Source organism: Choristoneura fumiferana, chromosome 15 (genome assembly GCF_025370935.1).
Source record: "Choristoneura fumiferana chromosome 15, NRCan_CFum_1, whole genome shotgun sequence".
NCBI lineage: Eukaryota > Metazoa > Arthropoda > Insecta > Lepidoptera > Tortricidae > Choristoneura > Choristoneura fumiferana.
Genome location: NC_133486.1, coordinates 9,035,341 through 9,051,411, shown reverse-complemented (window position 1 = coordinate 9,051,411; position 16,071 = coordinate 9,035,341). Strand labels below are relative to the sequence as shown.

The following is a 16,071-nucleotide window of genomic DNA, read 5'->3' as shown; positions in this document are numbered from 1 at the left end:
GAGAGACAAAATAGTCGCGGAGACAAAAGTTACTTGTGCGCGCATACCCTAATAAATAAAACACTGTATTTTTTTTAAATCTTGAGTTAGGGCGGTGATACACGTGTCACAAATATGTGACCTTTTCGTCCTGAATGACATCTGTGACATCTGTCATCTCATCTTCACGATTGAGTACGTCGGGAGTCGGCCCGTGTTTCTATTAATTTTTTTAATTAAATTTACCAAAAGTGGTCCCGATTGTGGACCACTGATTTATACTGGGCTTTATCAAAAACGTAGTGTCCAAAATGAGCAAGCTAATTCCCTCAGCCGCCAAACTTTTGACTGGAAACACGATTACGGTAGGTACAGTTTACGCAGCTTATTTTTCGATTTTATTTTATATAAGTTGTATTCACCTACTCGTGACCGGTTAAAGTATTTTATGATATTCCTGACTGTGAGTTTCTTTTGTAGAAAGCGGCCGCTCCTGTTGCGACAACGACAAAGGTTAAATACAGCACGAAGAATGAAGCTACGTTCGAAATTAAGGTACAAAAATCAAAATAATTTATGACATTCTGAGTAAAAAATTAATAATTTTAATTCTTTACATACATGGTTAATACACTAAAGTTGACATCATCAAGTTGAAATCACTTTCTCTTAATATTCTTTACTTATGTAACCTAACCTTCAAATTGTATTTATTTTGAACTTGACGTTATCTTTTTCCATCAGATATTCTATGCACCAGATGTGACGTGATTATGTCTGAGAGTATGCATGACGCAAAGGCGTGATAGCCATGTCTGCCACCGGTCTCATTTTTTTTTTAAAGATCAAGTTCAAATAATTCTGATAAGAAAATGTAAATATGAATTAAGATGTTCTCCAGGCCACTAATTTGTAAAATTTTCTAAAGTTTTCTAGTCTAATCTTATCAACATACCTGGGCTAACTCGGGGCATCTATATGAAAGTGATGTAGCAAAATATTTCATCAACAAAAAATATATCTATGTTACTGCCTACATCTAAATGTTATTCGACATAAATAAATGTTACTTATTTTCTCATTTTTAAATAAAAAAATAAACAAATCAAAACTATTACATTACATTATTTACATGTTTATTTTAAATTGTTTCCATAATATACAGGGTGTTTGGTAGCTATGTGCAAAGCTTTAAGGGGGTGATAGCCGAGGTATTTTTAAAAAAATTTAGCCATATAATTATATCTTAGCCAAAGTTTGATATTGTTTTTTAATTTAAAATTAGAAATTTTTGTAAATACCCAGAATGTGATAGTCACAAGTCAATATTGCCCCATTGAGCGTTAATTTGTAAACAAAATCTTTTATTTCGGATAGTTTAATGTGTATTTGATCAAATGTAGTAATTTTTAAGTGTCTTTCTTGCCACAAAAACAAAATGAAGGCATTTGTTACTAAAAATGTCTTAGGTTGGAACAGTCATTTTTCTATGCCATAAAAAATAAAACCTTGAAATGTTCAAACATTTTTAGAAACATACCTGTTTATTGTTCTTTCTTTTAAGGTATCACTTTATTCAGTATTCAGTATTCAGTCATTTATTGCTTTAAAGAATTCCATGCAATACAATATAGTTCAATTCAGAGAATTACACTAATACAAAATATCAAAAAGTATTCATTCTATTCTAATTTCACTACACATCTTTAGACTTCTCATAAATATTATAAATAATGTCAAAAGAGGTACAATTATAATTTACAAAATCTTCGGACTACCAGAAAATACAATAATGTATGTATGCAATCAAAAATTCAATTCAATTCAATGAAGTACGGATGAATCAAGTATAGCATAGATGAGTTACATATAGACGAAGCAAGCATTTACCATGAATCAGTCAAATATTTTAGCAAAATATTCGTTAAGGGCATAAAATGGTCTTAACTTTAAATAAGATTTCAACTTATTAGAGAATTCTCTCAGGTTTACTGATTTTCTTATGTCAACATCAAGGTGATTATAAACCTTTATTGCTACATAACCTATGCTCTTTTTATATTGTAAAAAGTACGACTCAGGTAGTACGAGATCCAGACTGCGCCGTGTCGGGTATCTTCGGGAGTCGTTTACTGATTTAAATGTGTCTAAGTTTTTAAACACATAAATACAAAGTTGGTATATGTATAGGGAAATTACTGTGTAGATGTTGTTTTTGATGAATAAATGTCTATGGGTTTCAGGAAAGTACCCCTCGATCAATCTTATACACTTTTTCTGTATTAAGAGAATTTTATTAATCGATGTACTATTACCCCACACTTCGACTCCATAACGAATTATACTTTCAACGTTAGCATAATATACGGTCTTCAAGGTATGCTCGTCAGCAACTTTTGCCATAGCCTTTAAAGAATAACACGCACTTGCTAGTTTCTTTGTGATACTGTCTATATGATCATGGAATCTAAGGTAGGGATCCAGGTCAACTCCCAAAAAACGTATTGAGTCCATTCGACTGATAGGAATATCGAGTGCGTAGTCCGTAGAATTCACCGCACGTTTAAAAACCATATAAAAACTCTTATCGCAGTTTAGCCTAAGCCCATTGGCGTCAAACCACTCAGAAAGGTTTTTCCAACTAGCGGACGCCATTTCCGACAGCCTTTCACAACTATCAGCTTTAAAAATTAGACTAGTATCGTCTGCATATAAATATGAGGTTCCGCAGGATATATTATCGGGCAAATCGTTGATAAAAACTATAAACAATAGTGGTCCCAGAACAGAGCCTTGCGGAACACCTCGTCTAATAATGCATTCTTCAGATTTACTAGTCTCTATGTTTCCCAAATTATCTGTATATTTAAGTTCAACAAATTGCCTACGGTTATTGAGATATGAAGAAATTAGGCTCAAAACAGACCCTCGGATGCCGTAGTATTCCAGTTTACTCAGCAGGATTTCGTGATCCACACAGTCAAATGCCTTACTTAAGTCGCAAAAAATACCCGCACATTTTAAATTCTTATTAAGGTTGTTCATGATTTCTGATACGAGTTCAGTTATCGCTGTGGTTGTGTCCCTATTTTTGCGAAAACCATATTGCTTTTCCGACAGATAGCCATTATCATTTAAATGTGTCTCTATACGATTCGCTAAGCATTTTTCAAATATTTTAGCAATGACAGACAGTAATGAAATCGGCCTATAGTTGTTTATGTCTGCAGTACTACCCTTTTTATGCAGCGGGACTACCTTTGCGTGCTTGAGAATGTCAGGGAAAACTCCTACTTTAATGTGTTCATTAAAAATATGGCACAGCGGGATACAGAGAATATCTACATTTGATTTCAGAAGAGAAGTGTGAATATCATCCGGACCGCAAGAGTTACTATTTTTTAAATTCTTAACAATGTTAATAATTTCTTGCTCTAAAATGGGTTTCATGAACATGGATTTACTATTATTTAGTTGTTTATTTAAAAGAAGTTTTTTATAATTTAGGTCGCTTCTATCTGATTTTAGTTTCTCACCGACTTCAAGAAAATGCTTATTAAAGAGATTGGAAATCAACCCCGGATCGCTTATTATGTCATTACCATACCTTATATTCCATTTTACGGTTTTACGCTTAGATGTATTATTTCCCGTATTTTCTTTGACCAATTGCCACACTGCTTTTGACTTGCATTTCGCTCTTCTTAAAGTATTTCTAATATGTAGCTTTTTTGCCGTTACAAGTGTTTTTTTTAGAACGGATTGATATAATTTGAAGTAGTTCCCCAATTCAACATCAAATTTTTTCCTGAGATTAATAAACATTTTCCTTTTTGTCCTACAACTCTTTTTTATTCCTCTGGTTATCCATTTTTTTGTTTTTACATTTAGTTTTATAGTTTTAATCGGAAAAAAATAATTAATTAGCTTATACATTACATCATAGAAGGATTCTAGTTGTTCGTCGTAAGTCTTTTCACTGAAAAGTTCTTGCCAATCTATTTTCATTAGCGCATTTCTAAATTGTTCATTGTTATTTTGGGAATACTGTCTTTTTTTTATAACTTGTCGCATGTTATTAGGACGATTTGATATTAATGAGATTATCTGAGCGTCATGATCAGAGAACGAACATGGTAGAACCGATGCTTTAGTGTAATTTTTGTTGTCAGTAAAGATATTATCTATTGTCGTTGTAGTTGTAAATGTACTTCTAGTAGGTTGAAAAATCGTAGGTTTTAAATTATGCTCCAGAAGAATTTGTAGCATTTTTTTTGTTTTCTGTGAGTTACTATCTGATATATTAATATTAAAATCGCCACATAGCACAATGTTCCCTTTTTTAAAGTTACATAAAAATCTGTCCAAATTATCAAGAAATGAATCAATTCTGGCTTGTGGGCATCTGTAAATAGTAATGATGTATAATAATTTACTTTTATCGAAGTTGATACGGATACCACTCATTTCACATATTTTTTCAATGTTATAGAGTGATAAATCTAGCGTTTTACAATTTTGCATGATTTCATTTTTAACAAACAAAAGCGTGCCTCCACCTCTACTCTCGCTGCGAGAAGTTTCAGCCGCAATGCTATATCCGGGTAAGTTAATCGATTTAAACTCATTGGGCTCCAACCAAGTCTCAGTAATTGCAATGACACTTGGGTTAGGGCTAACTTCACATTCCAGGTATGCTTCTAGACTAAGGAGTTTATTTCGTAACCTGTTAATGTTTAAATGCATAACAGCGACAAAATTGTCGCATTTGTTTTGATGCACTGTAGACCTATCACTAATCATAAAAAAGCAAGGCTGTTGTAGAAATTTTCGTTTACAATTTTAAGACTAGCGTTAATGCAAATTGCAACCTTGTATTTCCCCTTCATATTTAGTTTACAACAGTCAGGTTTATAATCCACTTGTGTCAACCGATTACCAATACAAGCAATGTTTATATTACTAATTTTGCTTGCAAGTTTAAAAATGTTATTATTTATTTCTTCTGCGAAGTGATTAAATTGGACCGCATTTGCTCTAACAATCATTGGTATAGTACAAATTATAATGTTACAATGAGTAAGTCCACAGACGGCCTCACTAATATGATTTAGAACAGTAGTCACATTATTAATACCGAAGTCACTGCCACCGCACATTAGAACTACGCAGTCCTTTTTCGTAAAGTCTTTAGTTTTATGTGCAATATCCATCAGAACACGATCAGTTGTGCCGTTGTATATAACGTCCGTGCAGATATCATAATCACTTTTTCTTATTTTAGACAAATTGTAAGACAATTCTGTGCCATGCAAGTCCGATAAAATTAAAAGCTTGGGCTTTTGTTGCAAGTTAGTAGTTCTTGAGTTACACTCATTCACATTGCTTGCTAAATCTGAGATAAACTTCCAATTTAACTACTTACTTAATAAATAAATAATAAATAAATTTTGTTGAACTTCCAATTTAACTACTTACTTAATAAATAAATATTTTTAATCGAGTCAATAAAAAAAAATCAATGAAATAAGATGTTTAAATTTATTTCAATAATGTTCTAAATCACTACACTGAGTTCTTAAAAAAAGTCAGGACTTACAAGGTTAACTAACTTATCATATCAATAACAGTGTGGTTATTAAAAACAGTGGTTACATTAATAATCTTTATTTTCATCTTTATAGCCCTACAAACTACACAAGTTGGATAGCGGGCCAGCTTCAACAGCAACTCTCACGTCTGAAGATGCCCTGAAGATCTATGAGAAACTGGCTGTACTCCGTCGGCTTGAGACTGCCGCTGGAAACTTGTACAAGGAAAAGATCATCCGTGGATTCTGCCATTTGTATTCAGGTATGTTAAATGCACATAATGCTTAATCAAATTATTTATTTAATCTAGTCTGAGTATTACGAAAGATTCGTGGCTCATGCTCATGGCAATTAAGTAGCATTAGTAATGAGACAAACTGAAACTAAAAGTCTTTAGGAATAATTTTTAAAGATTCCTCATTAGCCACTCATTCTGAGAAGAGGCCTGTGCCCAGCAGTGGGATGTATATAGGCTGGGATGATGATGATGATGATGACATTATTATTATCTTCAGGACAAGAAGCAGTGGCCGTTGGCATGCGTCAAGCGATGCGTGACGTAGACTCGGTGATCACCGCTTACCGGTGCCACGGGTGGACTTACCTTATGGGGGTCAGTTTGCTCGGAGTCTTGTCAGAGTTGACCGGCCGGAGGACTGGTTGCTCCCGCGGCAAGGGTGGCTCCATGCATCTGTATGGGAGGAACTTCTACGGTGGCAACGGCATTGTGGGAGCTCAAGTGAGTAATTAAAAAAACAAAACAATATCCGCAACAGGCTCCGTCAACAAAACAAATTGTAGATCCGCAACATGCTTCATCTAACCTAACTTAACTAACTTAACCTAAACCCCAAAGCAATCCCCGGACCGATGCAATTCAGACCCAAACGTACCATAAATACTTGCCGCATTGCCCCGCTGAATCGCTAGTGAGTAATTACATAGCTATTACCACAACCAGTGTAACGTTTCTGACATTCGCGATCACAATCAAATGACAGTTTTTGTATGCGAAAAACAGTCCTTTAATTTAGATTGTGAGTGTCAGAAACGTACCGCAATAGAACCTCTGGACTTATCATGTTAATAATCATTACCAGTCCACTCGTGACCACCACAGCACTATGAGATTTGACATTTCGGAGACTTCACGCTACACTAGCGCCTCTAGTGGCGAATTCATACGCGATAGCCTTCATTGCCTTGGAACTGTCGCAATTCCTTACTCATAGTAGATTTGTACTCCATAATACTTTTAATGAATAGGTAACTCAGTAGACGTTACCATGGCAACAAGCTGCAGTAAAAAAATTAGTGACCATATAACGTTCTTTTTTTACTGGCAGGGTCCCCTGGGCGCGGGCATAGCGTTCGGCCACAAGTACGCCGGCGACGGGGGCGTCTGTTTCACTCTGTATGGCGACGGCGCCGCCAATCAGGGGCAGCTGTACGAAGTGTATAACATGGCCAAACTATGGGACTTGCCGTGCGTGTTCGTCTGCGAGAACAACGGTTACGGTACGTCAGTGTATAACCCCCTTATTCATAAACGACAATCAAACCTATTTTAGTTAAAATGCCGCTAAAATTCGTTTGTCCTTATCTGTCACTTCGACATTTGTATTTGTTAGAAAGGGACAAAGCATTTGTTAGTTAACATAGGCTTGTTAAGTTTTATGAATAAGGGGGTTAGTTATTACTTACTAGTCTGTTACCCGCGACTCTGTCTGCGTAGAATTAAACTATCCTATGTCCTTCCCCGGGACGGGACTCAAACTGTCTGTATACCGAATTTCACTTAAATCGGTTCAGCGGGTTAAACGTGATATGGTAACAGACAGACTTACGAAGTTTTGCATTTATAGTATTAGTGGGATTACTCATAAATAAGCAATATTTTTTCCCAATTTTCTGTGTTCAGTCTATTCCAATGACCACACGCTACTTTTATTAACATTTTACTCTAGGTGCTATGAAATCCATATATAGATACGACCTGTTACCGTAACCTGCTACATTGTTGTCGTGTTTGCGAACCATAAATGAGTACAGTGTTCTAGATTTAGGTTATCTATGGCCTATGGTCACATTTTCGAGCAGTGTCGTGAAAAGTTTATTTCAACTTTATGACCGGACTATAACTTGTGTATGCATGCAGGCATGGGTACTAGCGTGGACCGGTCGTCAGCTAGCACGGATTACTACTCGCGCGGCGACTACGTGCCCGGCATCTGGGTGGACGGCATGGACGTCCTGGCCACTCGGGAGGCCACGCGCTACGCCATCGATTACTGCACCAGCGGGAAAGGTAGGCTAGGCTAGGAGTTGCACTCGCGTATAGGTATTGCCACCAGAGTTTTCCTTCACCGCAAAGCTCGTGGTAAATTTCAAATGTAATTCCGCACATGAATTTCGAAAAACTCAGAGGTGCGAGCCGGGGTTTGAACCCACGACCCTCTGCTTGAGAGGCGATAGGCCAAACCACTAGGCCACCACGGCTATAACAAGCAACAAGCTACACTAAAAAGTTGATTGACCGATATATTGTGTTATAAGTGGAATCGGAGGACTGGTTTCTCGCATGAAGACGTATGTGCCGTGTCGTACAGTCAAGGGCATAAATACAGTACGTTACCAAGACGTCAAAAATATACTCAGCGGCACAAGGTTTGGCCCACTCTACATACAAAAATTACCTATTACTGCATACATTTGAGGGCCAGATTTTTTGCCGCTCAGTATATCTATACACCTTTATGCCACCAATCATAAGGTCGATGTATACATATATTTATTGACGCTATGGCTGTATAGATATTTACGCCCTCGACTGTACATGCGTACAGAAGTAGTGAATAATGTTTTGTCATCGTATTTTGTCGGAAAAATTTGTATTTATCTTGTTTTTCTCAATTAGCTTACTGAAGTTTACTGAATAGTCATACTTGTTAAGGCCATTTTTTGGCCGGATGCTGCACTTCGTGAAGAAAGCAAGCCGCTTTGCACAGTGATAGTACAGACTAAACTGAGTGATTTGACTCGCAGCAGCGGAAGTTTCACCCCTTAGGAACAGAGATGGCGCCACTTCTTTAAAAAATATTTCAAAAAATTCTACAAGCTAAAGTAATAAACCGATTTCAATGTTTAATATCTCAAATGAGAGCCTATTATATACGTTACTTATAAAAAAATACAAAAAAAATATTTACAAAAAACTTTTGTCAAAAACGCCATCTTAAGTTTTTTTTTCTTACCTGATTTGTAGTTTTTACTTGATTGCTTAAAAAAACTGTATGCAACATGAATGGTTTAATGCATGTACATATTACTGAGTACATAACGAGTATTTAAAAAAAATCCGACACCGATACCTATCATATTTAACGAAATATGACAGTTTAAATGTGAGCACAAATTTATTTAAAAAATATTTCAAAAAATTCTACAAGCTAAAGTAATAGACCGATTTCAATGTTTAATGTCTCAAATTAAAGCTCATAACATTCATTATTTACAAAAAAATATAAAAAATATATTTACTGAAAACTTTTGGCAAAAAACACCATCTCAAGTTTTTTTTTCTTACCTGATTGGTAGTTTTTATTTGATTGCTTAAAAAAACTGTTTGCAACATGAATGGTTTAATGCATATACATATTACTGAGTACATAATAAGTATTTCAAAAAAAATTCGACACCGATACCTATCATATTTCACGAAATATGAAAGTTTAAATGTGAGCACAAATTTCTTTAAAAAAATTCAATAAATTCTACAAGCTAAACTAATAAACTGATTTAAATGTTTAATATCCCAAATTAAAGCTCATAAAATTCATTATGTAGAAAAAAATATTTACTGAAAACTTTTGGCAAAAAACGCCATCTTAAGTTTTTATTTCTTACGTGATTGGTAGTTTTTACTTGATTGCTTAAAAACATTGTATGTTGTATGCAACATGAATGGTTTAATGCATACTTATATATATTTCTGAGTAAATAACAAGTATTATAAAAAAAACCGACACCGATACCCTTCATACTTCAACAGTATTACAGCAACACAGTCCGTGTCTAAAAGATCTGTGATTTTGTAGTATTGGAATAGCCCAAGTACTTCAAAACGACTTTTCCTTTTCAGTTCTACATCTGCCGATGAACCCGAAGAGGACTTATAGGTTTTAATTTAAATATTTGATGAACATTGATGTTAATAGTCTTTTATTTCAAATGTGACATATCTATAAGCTGTAGCCCTACCTATCACATAAAAAGCTAATTTTTAAATAAATTCGCCAACTACTAAGCAATATATATTACATCCCAGAACCAACTATGCCGGAAAAGGTATAGTTTTTATTTATTGTCTTAATAATTACTAATTTTAAAGTAATTATATTTTTTCGTAACACCAGGAAAAAACTTTTTTTTTAATAAAGTAGGTAATTTCGTTCTTCTTTTCATTTAACATTAAACATTATAATCAGAGTACTAGTTTCATTTGAAGATTTATTTGTAAGAAAAGCGTGCACAATTAAACTTAAATATTTCGTGAAGTATGAAGGGTATCGGTGTCGGTTTTTTATAATACTTGTTATTTACTCAGAAATATATATAAGTATGCATTAAGCCATTCATGTTGCATACAACATGCAATGTTTTTTAGCAATCAAGTAAAAACTACCAATCACGTAAGAAATAAAAACTTAAGATGGCGTTTTTTGCCAAAGTTTTAAGTAAATATTTTTTTAATATTTTTTTCTACATAATGAATTTTATGAGCTTTATTTTGGGATATTAAACATTTAAATGGGTTTATTAGTTTAGCTTGTAGAATTTATTGAATTTTTTTAAAGAAATTTGTGCTCACATTTAAACTTTCATATTTCGTGAAATATGATAGGTATCGGTGTCGCATTTTTTTTGAAATACTTATTATGTACTCAGTAATATGTATATGCATTAAACCATTCATGTTGCAAACAGTTTTTTTAAGCAATCAAATAAAAACTACCAATCAGGTAAGAAAAAAAAACTTGAGATGGTGTTTTTTGCCAAAAGTTTTCAGTAAATATTTTTTTTATATTTTTTTGTAAATAATGAATGTTATGAGCTTTAATTTGAGATATTAAACATTGAAATCGGTCTATTACTTTAGCTTGTAGAATTTTTTGAAATATTTTTCAAAGAAATTTGTGCTCACATTTAAACTGTCATATTTCGTTAAATATGATAGGTATCGGTGTCGGATTTTTTTTTAAATACTCGTTATGTACTCAGTACTATGTACATGCACTAAACCATTCATGTTGCATACAGTTTTTTTAAGCAATCAAGTAAAAACTACAAATCAGGTAAGAAAAAAAAACTTAAGATGGCGTTTTGACAAAGTTTTTTGTAAATATTTTTTTTGTATTTTTTTATAAGTAACGTATATAATAGGCTCTCATTTGAGATATTAAACATTGAAATCGGTTTATTACTTTAGCTTGTAGAATTTTTTGAAATATTTTTTAAAGAAGTGGCGCCATCTCTGTTCCTAAGGGGTGAAACTTCCGCTGCTGCGAGTCAAATCACTCAGTTTAGTCTGTACTATCACTGTGCAAAGCGGCTTGCTTTCTTCACGAAGTGCAGCATTTTGTCTCTAACAAGTATGACTAGAAGTTTACTGAAGCTAATTGAGAAAGCAAGATAAATACGAACTTATACGACAAAATACGATGACAAAACATTAAGATTAGTTTTTTGGAATCTTTTTGTATTTTTTATTTCAATTCCAAATTTTTACTTTTACGGTCATCCCGTAAAACCGAAATTGAAAATACAAACTGAAATATAGATGCACAGAAAAAACAGAAAAATAAGACCATCACTGGGAATCGAACCCAGGTCCTCGGTAATCCGTACCGCGTGCTATACCGCTACACCACTGATGGTCAACGGTACCGACACGAATTTCCCTATGCACCTCATATCTCAGCTTGACAAAACATCAAAACATTAGTCAATAGATCTATAACTCTCTTGTATTATCAGCCAAATAATAATATGTGGTCTATCACTCTAAAGTTGATTATCGTTTGCATGGCATAAAACAATAATGTCAATAGACGCAACGTATCTGTCAACTTGAAAATTCGACTTTAGCGACATATTCATTTGATACGAAGTTATTTAAAAATTGATAGATCACTTATTTGGCTGACCGTACATGCTTTAGCAAAGGAACATGGTTAAAACTTGTAGTTCAAAGTCCGAGTCAGTCAATTTAGGTTTCCGACAACGATTTAAATATACAAATCTCAGGAACTCACGCAAGTAGACGTTTAATTATTCTTTCTGAGTCGATATCATTTAGGCTTTATCCCCAGGTCCGTTGGTAATGGAGATGGAGACTTACCGTTACTCGGGCCACTCGATGTCAGACCCTGGCACGTCATACCGCACCCGCGACGAAATTCAGGAAGTGCGCCAGACGAGGGACCCCATCACCTCGTTCAAGGAGAAGGTGTTGTCGTATGAACTCGTCACGCCTGACCAACTGAAGGTAAAGTATACACAGTCTATACTCAAAGAGTTAAATATTAAACACAGACTTAACACTTGTGCAATTGCGAATTCTAAGGTTCTTTCATCACGTTACCCGCCGGATACAATAGAGCGGTTGGTGATTGAAGGCAAGATACCACATGGTCGATCACCAACCGGATGGACAGACACCCATCAAATTTGTCACCAAGATCCCTATTGTGGAATATGCTCGCCAATTCCACCTCACTCCAACTTAATGGAACCATGCCCATACGAAGTCTGAAATAATTAAAAAAAAACCTTAAAAACCTTCTTCTTCTTTTGCTTAGCCATTTTCTACCATTTTGGTGCAGGCCTCCTTCAGCTTTTTCCACCTCTCTATTCTGTGCTACCTGCATCCAGTTTGACCCGGCTATTCTCTTGATGTCATCCTTCTATCTCATCTGCGGACGTCCTCTCGGGCGTGGCGCGCCCCAGGGTCTTCACTCCAAGGTCTTCCTGCACCACCAGTCGTGCTTCCGAGCGACGTGGCCCGCCCATTGCCACTTCAGGGTTGCTATTCGATGAACAGCGTCTGCGACACCACTTTGCTCCCTAACCCACTTGTTTGTTTTTCGGTCCCTCAACGTTATTCCCACCCGTTTCCTCTCCACTGCTCTTTGGGCCACCTGTATTTTGTGTATACACTCTTTAGTAAAGACCCAAGTTTCTGCTCCATATGTGAAAACGGGTAGGATACATTGGTTAAATATCCTAGCTTTTTGTTCTGCTGTGATTTCCATTTTAAAGTCAAAGTCTAGTTTCGCATAGGCGGCCCACATGAGACGTATACGTCGGTCGATTTCGGTGAGCTGATTTTCTTTCCCCATCCTTAACTCTTGACTCAGGTAGACATACTTCTCCACTCTTTCTATCGCGATTTGGTCCACAGTGATCGTCGTTGATGAGCACGAGAACGCAACAGTGATCATGACCAATGGGTCATGATCATGATCTTAGTTTTGCTCAGGTTCATTTCCAACCCCACCTGTAGAGGTGCCTCATTTAATTCCTGGATCATTATCTGGAGATCTTCAGGATTTTCACTAAAAAGGACGATGTCATCAGCAAACCTAAAATTGTTCAATCGAGCTCCCGGCAATCTAAGACCCCGCTCCTCCCAAGCAAGTCTCTGGAAGACATCCTCCAGCACGAGAGTAAATAGTATACTTAGAAACCTTAAAAACTAAACAAAAGAAAAATATAATAAAATTAATATATAATATATTATATGTTCAATACATTTCAGGAAATCGACGCAAAGGTCCGAACAGAAGTAGACGAGGCCACCAAACAAGCTAAATCTGAGCCGGAGATCGGCATCGAAGAGTTGAGTGGCGACATCTATTACAATAACGCGGAGAAAATCATCAGGGGAATGCACCCGGAGGCGTCGTTGCAACATCTCGAAGTCCAGCCCAGGACGCGTTATTAAAAAAAACAAACGTCAAAATTATAAAAAAAAAACTAGTGTGGTCAAAGGCTTACTTAACTTTTTAAAGATGGACCTGATTATTGGATTCGACTACTGAAATTAAAGGTATCACTCTCGTGTGACGTTTTTGACGTAAAATGTTTGTACATTCAACTACAAAGATATCGATACGACCAATGCGCAAAGTTACAAATATATGTGTACACGACCTTAAAATTAAGCAAATATAGTCGTGTATACACATTTTTGTAACTTTGGTAATAATTATCTTTTTGTAATTGCCTTTTTGTAGTTATAATGAGCGTGACAAAAAACGGAACTAATGCGATTGTCATAGTAAACTTGTGAATGCCGCTGACGGTTTATATTATTACATCAAAATACAATCTCAACAACATTAATAAGAAATAAAAAATAACATTTATAAGCTCTATTTATTTTTTCATCAATGCTTTTTTGCATTTTATTAATGGATATTTACCATTATTGTCGGCCATAAACCATTTCAGTTCCATCTTTAATTTTAATTAAGTATGTCTTTAACTGTACAGTGTTTCTGTATTAATTTTATTATCAAAAGCCATTGTAAATTGTTTTGGCTATCATCGTGCCTCTAGACAAGAAAAGTACGAGTGTTCTGTTTGGGGTAACTATTGAGCTCTAAATGGAAGTAAACATCCCACGAATAGTTATATAATCGCGCAGTTCGCATGCCATGGTTGTATCCAGGCCTTACAATGTTAGAAAAATATAAAAATAAAAAAACTTTACCAAGGCCAAATATAGGGCCAACTCAATTAAGGTCAACTCTGGCTGTCATGAGAGTTTGACTTACGTTGGCTTAGAATTTGAACCTTAGATCATCTTAACAGAAGAGTAGTCATACAATAGTATCATCATAGAATTGCATTTCAAAGATATTGTCAATGGGCTCTTTACAAGGGATTTTTAACCGTCTTTTCGGTTTGGGGATATTTTTGTAAAAGCAATACTTGCTGTAAGCACAGAGCGCCAATTTCACGCGGTCTTTGCTCAAAAACTAGCTCCGCTTAGTGAAATTGTCTTAGTAATTTTGGAAAAGCCGATTCTAAAACGATTGTCTCACAAAAACCGCTTTTATAATGAGTATATTTCTGAATTTGTACAAATCAGTGGGATTGAATACTGACAGTGATGATGAAGTGATTTAACTACTGTAGTAAAATATTACGTTTTTAAATGTATATAAATATGTATATTTAGTTGGGCATAGATCTTTTTTCGTCCGCACAGTGTTGTGTTCACTTTTATGCAAAAAAGGCATATCGTCGTTGCTACTGCAATACCGCGTTACTAGCATTTTCTATAAGGTTCAATTATCATTGTCAGAACAGTACAATGTTAGTACTGTTCTGACAGTCAAAATATACCTTATGGAAAAAGCTAGTTACGCGGCATTGCAGTAGCAACGACGATATCTCACTTTGTACCACTGTACTTAGAACTGAAAAATCAACGAATTTTTAGCCTAATTGCCCGAGTTGGATAACCGTTGCAACTCACGAAAGCTCATCGCCTTTGGTTGTGGGTAGGTCATATCCATGCACATCGTATTAGTGTGAGTATCGAATATTCACTCGCGACTGCGTACATATTCGCATATACTGTATAAATACGTATAACACGGTATTTGTCGGTTCCTGAATTTGCCATATCCTATTTATTAATATGAAATATATAGATAAGCAGCCCATGGTTAGCGGTGAAAAAATATAATTCAGTTGGAAATAGAATTTACAGTGATTTTTATATATATCTGTTTCTTTCTATAACGTTTTTCTTTCTGTGTTCTGTTGCTATGGAGCTATTTGTATGTGACGTCACATGCTAGTATCTTTCTCTGTCTAATTTTGAATTTCAAACCTTTATAACTTTGTTTTTTGTAAAGGTAGCTTAAAAATTGTTTTTCTATTCGATAACAGGCATTGTGTAGTTTTAATTTATAAAACATATACAAAATAGTCAAATACCGTATTCCCTAGCTCCATTTGATAACACGCATTGACAAGCGTTGATTTATAAAACAAATGAAAAATAGTCAAATACCGTATTTTCATCAGCAAAAACTATATTGTACATGGATATAAAATATTACATATATTTTCGTCAAAGGCGATACGCGCTCGTGATTTGCGACAAATATAGTGTGATATGATGCTTGGGGCTCAACATTTTAAGCAAGTGTGTAGCATTTTGAACGTATCACGTAGATATGTAAACTGCCAATACGTACCATCAATATTGTATCCAGAACGCACACATTATATTTATTTTATAATTTGCACATTTCGTTGATAACTGTAAGGGAAATTAAATTATTAATAAAATCAAAAGAAATAATATTGTGTTTTAATTTTCTATACAAGATTTAGCAAGATTCACATTTTCACATTATTTGTTTTTAAAAAGGTTGTCTTTGTTCTTAAAAAATAAAAATAAATTACCTCGCGTCAGTGC

The 16,071-nt window shown here is 35.0% G+C and overlaps 1 protein-coding gene across 1 annotated transcript; it reads left to right on the top strand.

The window, feature by feature from the left end:
• The first annotated feature begins 139 nt into the window (after nt 1-139).
• LOC141435659 (pyruvate dehydrogenase E1 component subunit alpha type II, mitochondrial-like) lies at nt 140-15,954 on the top strand. The gene is made up of 8 exons (XM_074098395.1): nt 140-344; nt 460-534; nt 5,664-5,832; nt 6,086-6,309; nt 6,917-7,088; nt 7,729-7,878; nt 11,942-12,117; nt 13,390-15,954. Exons 1-8 carry the CDS (start codon nt 291-293, stop codon nt 13,573-13,575), a joined length of 1,206 nt encoding a protein of 401 aa, XP_073954496.1. The 5' UTR covers nt 140-290; the 3' UTR covers nt 13,576-15,954.
• The last annotated feature ends 117 nt before the right edge of the window (nt 15,955-16,071 follow it).